General features: G+C 46.1%; 1 protein-coding gene across 5 annotated transcripts; it reads left to right on the top strand.

Annotated features, from left to right (window-relative positions):
• Positions 1-1362: 1362 nt before the first annotated feature.
• cep85l (centrosomal protein 85L) lies at positions 1363-14682 on the top strand. 5 transcript variants are annotated; one of them, XM_084560605.1, is made up of 13 exons: positions 1363-1639; positions 2026-2175; positions 5348-6180; positions 6869-6957; positions 7657-7774; positions 8469-8636; positions 8734-8886; positions 9220-9374; positions 10839-10956; positions 11044-11094; positions 11270-11377; positions 11491-11668; positions 12785-14682. In XM_084560605.1, the coding sequence occupies exons 1-13, from the start codon at positions 1591-1593 to the stop codon at positions 12952-12954; spliced, it is 2340 nt and encodes a 779-aa protein (XP_084416731.1). In that variant the 5' UTR covers positions 1363-1590; the 3' UTR covers positions 12955-14682. The 5 variants fall into 5 exon arrangements, with proteins under 5 accessions (XP_084416731.1, XP_084416732.1, XP_084416728.1 ...); XM_084560606.1 differs by having other exon boundaries at positions 6872-6957; XM_084560602.1 differs by having other exon boundaries at positions 10839-11094.
• Positions 14683-14776: the final 94 nt, after the last annotated feature.

Raw genomic sequence — 14776 nt, forward strand, 5'->3', positions numbered from 1 at the left:
TCTGCTGTTTCATTTCCCTCAGTGACATGTCCAGGAACCCAGCAGAGCTTTGCATCCGGCAGACTGTGATTCAGAAAAACAAACCGCTTGATGAAGCATTGAACTAAGAGTCAAATCTCTTGAACTAACTCCTGAGGCTGCCTCCCACCTAGCCTGAAAGAAGTTAAACCTTGGAGTACTGTTACTCCAACTCTACTATGAAGCATCTACCAAATCTAGATAAAATGGGATAATGATCACCTCCTAGTATTTATCTGTCCATAACATTAAAGAGGTATGATTTAGTCTTACCTTAGCATTTAGGATGTGGGGACCTGCTGTGGATCTGGGCATGGAGCTGCAAGATCTGCTGTTTGTTTTTTTTTGTTTGTTTTTTTCTGAAACACAGAATATGGATCATATACACCGATCAGGCATACCATTATGACCGCCTGGGGTGGAGGGGATGGTCCTCTGTGGATCACCCCACGGATACTTGATCAGTTTGGGATCTAGTGAATTTGGAGGCCAGGTCAACACCTTGTGCTGGAGCCCATCACCATCACCATCCAGGGCCTGGAGGTGGAAGTAGTGGACCACTATAAGTACTTAGGAGTCCACATGAACAGCAGACTGGACTGGAGGGACAACAGTGATGCTGTGGACAAGAAGGTCCTGAGTAGACTCTACTTCCTGAGGAAGATCAGGTCTTTCAATGTATGTAGCAAAGTTCTGGAGATGTTCTACCAGTCTGTACTTTGCTGTGGTTTGTTGGGGGAGCAGCACCAGCAAGAAGGACATAAGTAGGATCGACAACTTGATCCGAAAGGCCGGACATGTTATTGGCAGTGAGTTGGAGATGTTTGTCTCAGTGAGGGACAGGAGGACACTGGACAAACTGCTCTCCGTTATGGACAATCCATCTCATCCAATACATTAGACAATAAAGGGACAGTGGAGCTCATTCTCCAACAGATTGATCCAGCTCCTTACTATCATTCCTATCTATACAATATATATTCTTCCGTCTCTATTTCTTGTACATTTGTTCATATGCTAATTCTGTACATTTTTTACTTATTTTATTTTATTTAATCTTTCTTTTATTTGTGGTTCTTAGGAGTGTTTTTTTTGTTTGTTTGTTTTGTTTTGTTTTATGTGCAACTAACCTTGAATTTGTCACAAGATGGTCAATGTTATTCACTTCTCCTGTCAGTGGTTTTAATCATGTGGCTGATCGGAGCAGTCTGCCGTAAACGTGCTGCGTGTTGTCGTGCTGCTGGGTGCTTCGCTGCGGTGGAGGAGGAGGAGGAGGAGGGGGAGGAGCCAGTGGACGCACTTCCACTCAGAGGACGCCCAGTCCGGGACGTAGGCGACGGTGCGTCATGTAATGAAAGTGTACCGTTATCAGACGGACAATGTCTTCTAACCCGAGCCTAGTCGAGATGGGATCTTCAGTCTGTTCCTCAGTCATGATTTATTCAGTTCTCGGGTTTTCTTCTTTCTCCTTTTTCCGCTGATCGGACTGCGGGTTTTTTTTTTCTTCTCCCCCCTCCCTGCCTGCCCTGTCCTCCCTCCCTCCCTCCCTCCTGTGGGCTAAAGTCATCCGGAATGTGGGGCAGAAGGGACTTGGAAGATGGATACGAGTCTAATCAAACAGGTGAGAGGTTGAGGAGAGGACGGGGCTGGAGGTATAAGCTCCGTAGACGTGGAGGGGCTCGGGTGTTAAAGGCCCGGGGAGAGGTGTGTAGCTCAGCGGCTAGCACCGACCAGTAGCTAGCCTCCGTCTGTTACCTAGGCTACAGAGGGTTATGATCCAGGGCTGTTAACATCCAGCAGCACACACGGTTGTTAGGCAACACAACATCTGCACATGTATAAAACAATCAAACTAGAGTATTATTATAACACTGTCAATATTGTGACAAGGAGGACATTAAAGTGAAACTAGATTAGACCTCAGGCATCAAATCAGTGCTCACATCCAATGGGCCAATCAGCTGATAACCCCATATCTGTGCATAACACGTTAAACTGTCGTCCTAGGGTCCAGCGGCGGCACCCCAGGATCGGGCCCGGACCACGAATCCGCCTGGCACTCTGCGAGCAGCAGCATCTATGGCGGGCGCAGGCAGAGCACGGTGTCCGACAGCGGGGACACGGGCATCGGGACCTACTGCTCAGACAGCGTGGAAGGTGGGATGTCCCAGATGTTGATGCTCTTGTTTGTCAGTCCAGGTGTCCCCCCCCCCCCGGGTTCAACGGCAGGGTGCGGTGCAGTAGAAAGGCGCCTCGTTGCCGTGACCACACAGCTCTTCTGGTGTGCTGTTTACTCCTCTGCAACATCAGTCAACGTCGCCCCTCCCGTCGCACGTCGACTACTGTAATTAGGTTCTTTGTGGTCTACCAAATGTCTCCAGCGCAAAACGCCGCAGCCCGTATCATCACCTGACCTCCCTCCATACACCACGTCACCACAGTCCCTCAGCAGCTTCCTATAAAGCCTCGTATTGAGCGCAAGACCCTGCTACTTTCTTCAAAAGTCCTTCGCAACCAAGCTCCCTTGTATCTGTCCGAACTTCTACACTTACACAGACTCTCCCGTACTCCTCAGATCCAGAAACTTAGACTCAAAACCCCCACCGTCCAAAGACATGCTGGTTAGGTTCATTGGTGATTCTAAATTGGCCGTAGGTGTGAGTGTCAATGGTTGTCTGTCTCTCTGTGTTAGCCCTGAGATAGACTGGAGAGACCTGTCCAGGGTGTACCCCGCCTCTCGCCCCAATGACAGCTGGGATAGGCTCCATCACGTCAAAAACACTGTAAAATCGTGCATAAAATAACTTCACTGATGACCAGTCAGAGTTGCCGGTATTTCCAGCCTCATGAGCACTCGATTGCTAGAGTGCTGTAAGATACACTATATTACCAAAAGTATTCGCTCACCTGCCTTTACTCATTCTATGAACTGAAGTGCCATCCCATTCCTAACTCATAGAATTCAATATGATGTCGGTCCACCTTTTGCAGCTATTACAGCTTCAACTCTTCTGGGAAGACTGTCCACAAGGTTGAGGAGAGTGTTTATAGGAATTTTTGACCATTCTTCCAAAAGCGCATTGGTGAGGTCACACACTGATGTTGGTCGAGAAGGCCTGGCTCTCAGTCTCCGCTCTAATTCATCCCAAAGGTGTTCTATCGGGTTCAGGTCAGGACTCTGTGCAGGCCAGTCAAGTTCATCCACACCAGACTCTGTCATCCACGTCTTTATGGACCTTGCTTTGTGCACTGGTGCACAGTCATGTTGGAAGAGGAAGGGGCCCGCTCCAAACTGTTCCCACAAGGTTGGGAGCATGGAATTGTCCAAAATGTTTTGGTATCCTGAAGCATTCAATGTTCCTTTCACTGGAACTAAGGGGCCAAGCCCAGCTCCTGAAAAACAACCCCATACCATAATTCCTCCTCCACCAAATTTCACAGTTGGCACAATGCAATCTGAAATGTACCGTTCTCCTGGCAACCTCCAAACCCAGACTCGTCCATCAGATTGCCAGATGGAAAAGCGTGATTCATCACTCCAGAGAACGCGTCTCCACTGCTCTAGAGGCCAGTGGCGGCGTGCTTTACACCATTGCATCCGACGCCTTGCATTGCACTTGGTGATGTGTGGCTTGGCTGCAGCTGCTCGGCCATGGAAACCCATTCCATGAAGCTCTCTGCGTACTGTACTTGGGCTAATCTGAAGGTCACATGAAGTTTGTAGCTCTGTAGCAATTGACTGTGCAGAAAGTCGGCGACCTCTTTGCACTATGCGCTTCAGCATCCGCTGACCCCTCTCCGTCACTTTACGTGGCCTACCACTTCGTGGCTGAGTTGCTGTTTTTCCCAAACGCTTCCATTTTGTTATAATAGAGCTGACAGTTGACTGTGGAATATTTAGGAGCGAGGAAATTTCACGACTGGATTTGTTGCACAAGTGGCATCCTATGACAGTTCCACGCTGGAATTCACTGAGCTCCTGAGAGCGGCCCATTCTTTCACAAATGTCTTGTTTCACAGTCTGCATGCCTGAGTGCTTGAATTTATACACCTGGGGCCAGGCCAAGTGATTAGAACACCTGATTCTGATCATTTGAATGGGTGAGCGAATACTTTTGGTAATATAGTGTATCTGTAAGATATTCAATTTCATTTTATTTATATGGCGTCAATAACGACAAATTGTGTCAAGACGCTTTACAACATCTGAAACCACCAGAGCAAGCCTGAAGGCAACGGTGGCGAGGAAAAACTCCCTTTTAACAGGAAAGAACCTCGAGCAGAACCTTAAGCTCATATGGAGGAACCCATCTGCCTGAGTCCGACCAGGTAGAGACAGAAAAAGAGAGCAGGGAACAGCAGGAGAAACTGTCATAGATACATACATCTGACTAAAGCGTACATGTGGAATCTGATGGTAATACAAATACAACATACAGCTGATGATGTTACATGACAGTCTGAGAATATAAGAGGAATCATAGGCAGGTTGGAGAATTGTTCATTCAGGTAGGCCGTGAAGACTGGGCAGGTTGATGAGGACCAAGACAACAGAGACACTCACGAGGAGGTGGGGGGAGGGGAGAGAGGGACATACAGCAGTTAACATGCTATACAGTAGTAGCACAGAATTGCATGACTAGTAGTAGAGAAGAAATTTGAGGACAAGAGCTCGGTGCCAAAGAAAAGAAAGTAGAGGACATGTGCTCAGTGCATCGTCCCCCAGCAGCCTAGGCCTATAGCAGCGTAACTAAGGGATGGTTCAGTCCAGCCCTAATTATAAGCTTGATCAAAAAAGGAAAGTCTTAAGCCTGACCTTCAAAGTAGAGAGGGTGTCTGCCTCCCGAAACCAAACTGGGAGCTGGTTCCACAGAAGAGGAGCCTGATAGCTGAAGGCTCGACCTCCCATTCTGCTTTTTTGAAAGTCTAGAAACCACAAGTAGGCCTGACCTTTGAGATCGAAGTGATCTGTTGGGATGATATGGTACAATAGGTTCTAATTCTAGATTTTAAAGGGGGAGGTTGGGTCACTTTTGTGTTTCACAGGTCTTGTGCTACCCCTAGCTGAGGCATGAATGCCCAACCTTTGATGGGAAGATGGTGGACAATTTCATCGTTGATGCAAAATTTGTGGCGGAAAGAAAGCTAGATTGCCTCCCACTGGACAGGAAAATGGCAAACTGGCAAAAGCAGGGGTGACACAACTGACAATATGACGATGATTTGAAGGTTGCTCAACATCAACAATAGACTTCTTTGATATATTCTGCCTTGTGTGTACTTGTGTAGATGTTGTGTTGATAATGATGCCTGATCGTTCTTTCGACAGAGGACTCCAGTTCCAGCACCACACCTCTGTCCTTTCAGCCACTGTCCCAGTATCACTTGGGACACGCAGATGACGATGGCATCCCCACTCTCAATGTCGTGCCATCCCCATCCTCCTCGCCTGGTTTTAAAATGACAGCCTCGCCCCACAGCACGGGGCGTTGGACCAGGTCTTGTCAGCCGCCTTCGCCGGCCGTGTCTCCACTGAGCGGATCAAGTTACCTGGACTTGAAGGAACATAAGCCCATCCGGAGGTGGTCCTCTCTCAACAAGTTGTCGTCGGGTGCTGATAAAAGCTCCAGTCGGACATCGGGATATCAGTATAACCCAGATTCACAAGGCTCCCTGGACAGAGGGCTGCGGCATAGGTACAAAAAGGAACACACAAACGTGGACCTTTATCTACCTTTGTCTTCCTCCTTGATGTCCAGTACCTTGCTCCAGCGCTCACCAGGCGCCCGACCTGGTTATCGAGATGACCGCAGTTGTAGATTCACTGGTTTGGACACAGACCTGTCCATTTCCTCAGCTCTGTCTTCTCCAATCAGACAGAACAACTTGGACATGAACTACACCGCTTTACCGGAGGCTAAACTGGCCTGGGAAGGTGGACAGGTTTGTGGCCTGGGCTTAGCCAAACAAGCTGACGTACCCCTGGGCCACCAGGCTGACAGGAGCTCCCCGATTCAACCCGCAGTCCGCACCCAGATGTGGTTGGCTGAACAGATGGAGTACAGGCCCAAAGCGGAGCGCGGAAGCGATCTCGGTCAGGTCGGTGGAGATGGACTGTCCCCGTGGCAACAGGGACTTCAGCAAGAACCGGGGCTTAACCAGGTGAGATGAGTATTAGAATAGTCAGGTGAGAAAAACAAAGAAGGGAAACAATATTGTGTAGGTCTCCCTTGTGCCTCCAAAACAGTTGTGACTCATCAGAGAATGGACATGGGCCTTCTGAGGCTGTCCTGTGGTGTCTGGCAACAGGATGTTGTTAGTGGGGGGGGCCTTTGAGGGGAGGGGCCTCTGTGGATCATCCCACAGATACTTGATCAGTTTGGGATGTAGTGAATTTGGAGGCCAGGTCAACACCTTGAGCTGTTCTTCATGTCTTTTTTTTTTAGTTGTTCCTAAAGCGTTTGCCATCAAAGAGTGTCATGGCTTTGGGGTGGGGGGTGCCTGGTCTGGTCTAGGTGGGTGCTACAGGTCTAAGTAACATCCACACTAATGAATGCCAGGTTCAAAGGTTTCCCAGCACAACATTGAATTGTCACAAGATGGTATTCGATGGTATTTACTTCTCCAGTCGGTGGTTTTAATGTTGTGGCTAACAACATCCTGTTGCCAGACACCACAGGACACCCTCAGAAGGCCCATGTCCATTCTCTGATGAGTCACAACTGTTTCGGAGGCACAAGGGAGACCTACGCAATATCAGGATGCCTGATTGGTGTAATTCTTCACTGATGTCATTCCATTAGGTCATTGTGTGCTCGACTTAATGTATGACATTATCTTTGTTTGTTAGCAGATGCTGCTCGGGGGCTCCCTTCCCGTCACCACTCTTGTGAAGGTTAAAGAGGGCCTGCTGAGGCAGAGAGAACTGGAGATAGAAAGGTAATGCTGGATGTGCTCACAGACAATTTGACATGCGTTAATACAGGGGTGAAGCATAATGACATAATAACCTACAAATAACGACAACTCCAGATGTTTCTCTTTGTTTTGGTGCAAAGAAGAAGAAGTACATTGAATGAACGTTCCTTTTGCAAGACAGTTTATGAACAACCTGGAATTTATTAAGAAAAATAGGTGCGATTTTAGCACATTGCTGCCATCTGCTATTTAGTTCTGGGTCTCAGTGTTGTGTTTTATGTCCACAACTCGGACTGAAACAGTGACCCCTAGTGGACAAATTAGGAAACTGGGGCCAATTTCATTGAAAATTCGTAGATAATCTTCACGATAACTTGGGATTTGGCTGGCTGTTTGTGTTAGTTAGTTTCACTTTTTTATTTGACTTTTCAAATTACAATTTCCTCGTATGCTTTACCCTCATTTGAAATTGGCTACCTTTTTTTTTTAACTATCTCATTTTGCCTTTTTTGCAGTGTTGTTACTAGTTGTAGTATTACGTTGTACGTCATCTGTTAGGTTCCCATTGTCCTAACATAAAGCGCTTTTGTTACCTTGCAATTGCTCAACATACACAGTATAAATTGTCTCTTTTCGCGGTTCTGGGTGTCTTGTGCAGGCCCGATGTTGCTCATCCTGCCCTCAAGCATTGCTCTACACGCTCCATATGATGTGTTTCAGACAAAAACAGCAGATCTTGCAGCTGCATGCCCGGATCAGAGAGAACGAGCTCAGAGCACAGCAGGTCCTGCAGAGCCAGAGAGGGTGGTGTGACGATCCCCACATCCTAAATGTTAAGGTGAGACTAAATCATACCTAATTCACAATCTGAGCCCCATGAATCCTGACATTGTCGTCTTGGAATATGCCCTTGAACATCAGGGAAGAAGAAAATCCATTGATGGAATAACCTGGTCATTCAGTATATTCAGGTTGTCAGCTGACCTCATTCTTTGGGCAACATAATGTTGCTGAACCTAGACCTGAGCAACTGCAGCAACCCCAGATCATAGCACTGCCCCCACAGGCTTGTACAGTAGGCACTAGGCATGATGGGTGCATCACTTCATCTGCCTCTCTTCTTACCCTGATGCAATGGTTCCACACTATCCTTCCAGTTTTTAACAATGTGTTGGACAGTTCTTAACCCAGTTTTAGTAGTTTCCACAATCTCCTTAGATGTTTTCTCTGCTTGATGCATGCCAATGATTTGACCCTTTCTCAAACAGACTAACATCTTTTCCCCGACCACAGGATGTGTCTTTAGACATGGTTGCTTAAGAAATGAGAAGCTACTCATTGCATCAGTTGGGGTTAAATAACTTGTTGCCAGCTGAAAGATAATCACCCATGCAGTAATTATCCAATAGGAGGCTCGTACCTATGTGCTTAGTTAAATCCAGGTGGAGACTTTTTGTTTGGCCAGGAAGTGCATGTACACCTTGGTGTTGGTATCAAATATTTTCGTAACAAAAGTTCTGTTCTGTCATTAGGAGTCGGCGATGAGAACGCCATCCAAACAACCGTCTGTTAGGCTGTGCTACGATGAAGACCTTAATAGGAAACTGGCAATTGCTGAGCTGGAAGTACTCCATCTGAAGAAGTTCTTCACGCAAGTCACACAAAAATATACAGAGGACATCAGAAAACTGGAGGAAAAGGTACATCTATTCATTCAGTATCATTAATACTGGAAAAAAAAAAAAAGTGGTGATCCCTTTGTGTTGATAACACAACGTTTGAATTTTTGGTCCACAGATAAAGACAAGGGAGCGCTACATTAGCACTCTGAAAAAGAAATGTCAGAGAGAGAGCGACCAGAACCAAGAAAAACAGCAACGCATAGAGACACTGGAGAAATACCTCTCTGACCTGCCAACACTGGACGAAGTGCAGTTCCAGGCCAAACAGGTAAATAAACACATCTGAGCAAACAGATGACCAGAGAGGAACCATGCTCTCGATATGCTTAATGACCTTGACTGGTCGACAAATATTCAACAACTAAATTAGTCAGTGACTAACCAGTCGACTGGACAATAACTAATTTAAATTCTGTAGTATATATCTATATATTGTTGTGTGGACAAAATGTTATCAAACCATTGGAGTGAAACAAAAATCCAAACAGCAGGCAAAGGTTAAAATACGCAAACTGGTCCCATGTGAATAGGGCTTCAGACACGTTAAATGTTTCATTGCTTGCTTCTAAATAATCCCGCTGCGTACATTATGTGTACTCAGCAGGAGGAGGTCCAACAGAAAGCGAAGGATCTGGAAAAAACTGTGTCGCAGTTACAGAAGAGCCTGCAGGAAGGATTTGCCCTTCTGAAGGACAAAGACATCAAGCTCGAAATGCAGGCCAGGAGAGCGAAGGAGTTGATAGCGTCTGTACAGAGGTAAAAAAAATAAAAATACTAGACAAGATGAAGCGATAACCTGCTGTTATATGTTTCCTCTGTCCATACTTATTTGTCCCCACAAAAAAGTGCAACCTGTGCAAACAGTTGAAGTCAAACGTTTACATACACCATAGCCAAATACATTTAAACTCAGTTTTTCACAATTGCTGACATTTAATACTAGTAAATAGACCCTTTCTTGGGACAGTTAAGATCACTACTTTATTTTAAGAACGTGAAATGTCAGTAGACTAGAAGTACAGAGAGAGAGAGTTCCCAAAAAATTCCCAGAAATCTTGATTGAGGTCAGGGCTTTGTGAAGACCTTTCCTATGCTTTGACGACTTTGGAAGTATTCCCGGGGACATTATTCGTCTAAAGGGCCATTTGCAGCCCCTGGTGGATGTCTTTAGATGTTGCTACATTCACATAATCTTCCTTCCTTCTGATTGACATCAGTTTTCTGAAGTGCACCAGTTGCTTCTGCAGCAAAGCGCCCACAACATGATGCTGCCACCCTCATGCTTCACCTTTGGGATGGTGATCTCCTGGCTCACAATCCTACCCCCTACTCCTACCCCCAGGCACAACAATCGTCCAGTTTTGTCGGATCAGACCAGAGGACGTGCAGCTGCAAACCGTAGTCTAGCTTTTTATAGCGGCTTTATAGCAGTGCTGTCTTCCTTGCTGTGCAGCCTTTCAGGCTACGTCAATGTAGGACTTGTCTCATCGTGGGTAAAGATATTTCTGTACCTGTATTCTCCAGTGGGTCTCTTTTTCTGTCTCTGCTAGGCTGGCCTCAAGCAAATGGGTCTCCCCATATGAGCTGCTCAAGGCTTCTTCCTGTTCAAGGGTTCAATTTGTATTGTCACTGACACTGTATAAATAGATTTTAATTGAACTAAAGGTCCTTTGCTGTAGTTTTAGGATTGATTTGTACCTTTTCATACCTAAGTAGAAGATAGAAATGCCTTTCCTTCCCGAGCGGTTGACGGTCGCTTGTCCCCAAGGTATTTATACAAGTATATATATAGGTATATAGGTATTTATTATAGTGGTAGTGTTTGTACAGATGGACATGGTACCTTCAGGCTCCTTGAAACCAAAGATGCTCTGAGTTTAAGGGTAAGCCTTAAACAACTCCTACAGGTGCACCAACAATTGACTCAAATGTCTCATCTGGTAGCCCATCATAACTTCTAAAACCATGGCATCTGTTGAGTGTAAGTCAATTTTGATTGTTGGAAGAATTATTAAGGTCGTGCATAAGGTACATGCCAAACTGTAGCAACTCTGTGGAGTGGTTAAAAAAATTGCTGCATGTGTATTTAAACTTCTGACTTCAGCTGTATGTGCTCGCTTTGGCTCGTCATTGCAACGTATACACCAATTATGCTTTTTAAATGGTATCCTGGGTGTGTTGCCTCTGGGTTTGTGACTTCATGTCTCATTTTTGGTAAAGCCTGGAGCAGAAGGTGCAGCAGTGTTTGGACGACGGCGTGAGGCTGCCCATGCAGGACCTGAAGCGGCTGGAGGTGGAAAACACTCAGCTCCTGGAGCAGCAGGATCACAGCAGCAGGGTAGTGCTCCTCATAAGACACGAAATGTGTACTCGTATGCAATTATACAAAAAGCCATTAACGTTAATGTTCTCTGCATCCCACCAGCTGTTTAAGCACCAGAAGGAACAGATTGAGAGACTGACTTCACAACTAACGGTAGGGGACAAAGAGAAAATGCGTCTCTTTGCTTTTTTGTCAATTTGATAAGGGCATCCCTACCCTTCACCGTAGTTATTTTTGGAAGCCCAAAGAAAGCTTGTGTGCATGTTGTGAAAGACAAATCTAGTCTGTATTCTTCTGAAGAATAAATCAAGCTCATCTGCTCTGTTAGGCCACCAGTACGAGACTGCAAACGCAAAAAGGCCTTTCTCATCGACAGCCGTCTCATCTATTAGAAAAGGACGAAAGCCCGGCAACGCCGTCCAGAGTCTCCCCGAAGGTATCAGTCTTTTAAATGTTAACCAATCACAAGCTCTCTTGTCATTCTGTGTGGTGACTAAAGGTGTGTCCCCAAGTTACTTATACGTGCCTTTGGTTTCCTCTAACAAGCAGCCCCCACTGGATGACGGCGCGTTGGTGCGTACTTTATCCCACATGGAGATGCCGGAAGTGGCTCAGCTACTGAAAGAGATGTCCCTGTGTCTACTGGACCTCCAGGGTCTCTGCAGCATCCTGGCTCAGAGAGCGCAGGGGAAAGAGCCCAACCTGTCTCTGCTCCTAGGCATGAAATGTACGTCGGTAACAACCCACACTCCACACACACACTTGGATTTGAATCTAGGCAAATGTGTTTAAGGTGCATCTTACAAGGACAAATTGTTACGACTCGCCCCGAGGGTGGCGACATAAGGTGGAGACCATGTTGGAGTTACAAAAAGTAATACAAGGGATAACATCTGATGTGAATTTAGAGGTTTTAAAGGCACCGTACACTAGTGATGTGTCATGCGCAAAAGAGCCGGCTCAAAGAGCTGATACTTGGTAGTGAATCAGAAGAGCCGATTCCCATCCAGTGAGAGCCTTTTGCTCGTTCATCTCTGCTCGGGTGAGGAAGGGGGTGAAACTTTGTTGGGTGTGTTGAGTACTTAGGATCGTATGAGTACTTAGGATCGTACCATTATGTGAAATCAGAGAAAGGGGGATAGACGCTGTGGCTTACAAGCCCAGTAGTTATGAGTGACACCGATAAAGGAAGGAAGCAGCATCTGCCTGAAATTTAAAGACATTGGGAATGCCAGAGCAGAGTGTCTTCACTGCAAAATGAGACTATATTAAGAGCAGGTTGCACACCATAAACCTGCACAAGGACATTTGTACCGTTTGTTTACCGAGTTTGGTTCTGTTTTTGCTTGTGTGGATTTGATTGCAGTGTTTTGTTCATTTGAAACATTGAATGCAATATGTATTTGCTGTGTTGGGCTAAAATATTAGGCTATAAACGATATTAAATAAAGAGCCGTTCGGGAGCCTGCTCTTCTTTGGGAGCCGTCTCTTCTTCGGGAGCCGTGGCAAAAGAGTCGGCTCTCAGAAAAGAGCTGAACTTCCCATCACTACTGTACACAGATAAGTGCCTGTGTCCTTAGGGCCTGTTCAGACTTTGCATTAAGATCCAATCTGGGTGATCCAATCACGTTAAAAGACAAGTGTGAACACCCCCAGGACGCATTGAGATCCAATATGAGAGATCCGATCCCTGACCACATTTGGAGGCGGTCTGGGTGCATGTGTCCTTTAAAGTCTTTAAACAGCTTGTCATTACCCAACCTATTTGATTGACGTCCCTAGCTTGCCGAATATCGCTCCACACTTTGCGCTAACCCTTTTGCTCTTTGCCGTCTCTGTCCAGCGTTCAGCGTCCCAGCAGAGGAGAGCGACCGCAAAGTGGAGGTGGTGGAAGAGGAACTGAGGTTCAAGTTGCTGGAGGTCGGCCAGCTGAGGAGAGACATCGATGAGCTGAGGAGAAGCATCTCGGACCGCTACGCTCAGTATATGGGCGACAGCTGCGTCTCACAGTGACCACCAGTGTTTTTACTCTTAATAACCCATGGAGAATCACGTTGCTTGTCATTCCACATTTTGTCACGTCACGACCACAGACATAAATATATTTTATTGGGATTTTATGTGAAAGACCAACGCAAAGTGGCGCACGATTGTGAAGGGGTATGTCTCTACCGGGTTTGCACATCTAGAGACTGAGTTTTCATGTCTTGCCGCAGATTCTCGACCGGATTTAGGTCTGGACTTTGACCGGGCCGTTCTAACGCACCAATATGTTTTGTTTCAAACCATTCCATTGTAGCCCCGGCTTTGTGTTTGGGGTCGTTGTCCTGCTGGAAGGTGAACCTCCGCCCCAGTCCCAACAGGTTTTCTTCCAAGATTGCCCTGTATTTGGCTCCGTCCATCTTCGCTGTCCCTGCTGAAGAGAAGCACCCCCAGAGCATGATGCTGCCACCACCATGTCTGACAGTGGGGATGGCGTGTTCGATGGCGTTTTCCGCCACACATAGCGTTTTGTTGACCAGAGCACCTTCTCCCACATGTTTGCCGTGTCCCCCACATGGCTTCTGGCAAACTGCAAACGGGAATTCTTAAGGTTTTCTTTTGACAACGGCTTCCTTCTTGCCACTCTTCGAGAAAGGCCAGATTAGTGCAGTGCGCGACCAATAGATCACTGCAATTCGTCCAGATGGGCCTTTCAACTGCATCTCCGATCAGTGCTCTCCTTGTTCGGCTTGTGAGTTTAGGTGGATGGCCGTGTCTTGGTAGGTTTGCACTTGCGTCATACTCTGTCCATTTCCAGATGACGGATTGAACGGTGCTCCGTGAGATGTTCGAGGCTCTGGAAATCTTTCCATGGCCTAACCCTGCTTTAAACCTCTCCACAACTTCATCCCTGACCCGTCTGGTGTGTTCCTCGGACTTCATGATGCTGCTTGCTCCCCAGTATTCTCTCAACAAAACTCCGAGGCCGTCGCAGAGCAGCTGTATTTGTTCTGAGATTAGATTACACACAGGTGGACTCTATTAAGTCATCAGGTCGACATGCGATCATTCAGCAATCATCAGGCAACTTCTGAAGGCAGTTGATGTTCTGCAGGCTCAATGTTTCCGTTTCATTTTATACGTATGAACTTATTTTAAAAAGTGTTTTTAAAGCCACAATCTTGCGCTTATTTCCATTTTAACGTGGTCGCACGCTTTCGGAGCCGTACATTGGCTCAGACGTCATCAAAAATCCAACTTCTAGATGTCTAATATATTCGTCTTTTTGAACTGAAACGTCTTAATAAGCAGTATGGACTGTGCAGCAGAGCCGCCTCACCAGAGTTAGCACTTTCCATCAGCGGGAACAATTCAGGAGTGGTTATTTGTGAAGTCTGCACGTTTCTTCGGCATCATGTTTCTCATTATTTGTCCATTTTTTAAAATGTGTCCACTTAGCACTGGGTACAGAGGGGGCCTTAGTAGCTGATTTTTTATTTTTTTTATTTGTATGCATGGTATACTGGCTTTGTAACATTTAACTGCTCTAACCAAGTCTTTTGTTTTGTTGTCGTCTTGTACCTGTGGTTCATCTCCCAAGCCACCGGATGGATTGTTCCTCTGTATAATAAAATAGTCTTTGCTTGATGTTCTGGGAATCTATATGTACTTAAGTTTTCTTTTCATACACAGCCATATTGTAATAAGTTTTTGTTTCTCAGAGGTTTGACGATATTTGTTCAAATGGTAAATAAAAGTATTTTTCTAACAAACCTGTGTGATTTCTTATTAGAAACTAGCATAAAATTATGACCACCTTCTTAATATTGTGTAGGTCTCCCTTGTGCCTCCA

This window comes from Chelon labrosus (assembly GCF_963514085.1).
Source record: "Chelon labrosus genome assembly, chromosome: 14".
NCBI classification, from domain to species: Eukaryota; Metazoa; Chordata; class Actinopteri; order Mugiliformes; family Mugilidae; genus Chelon; species Chelon labrosus.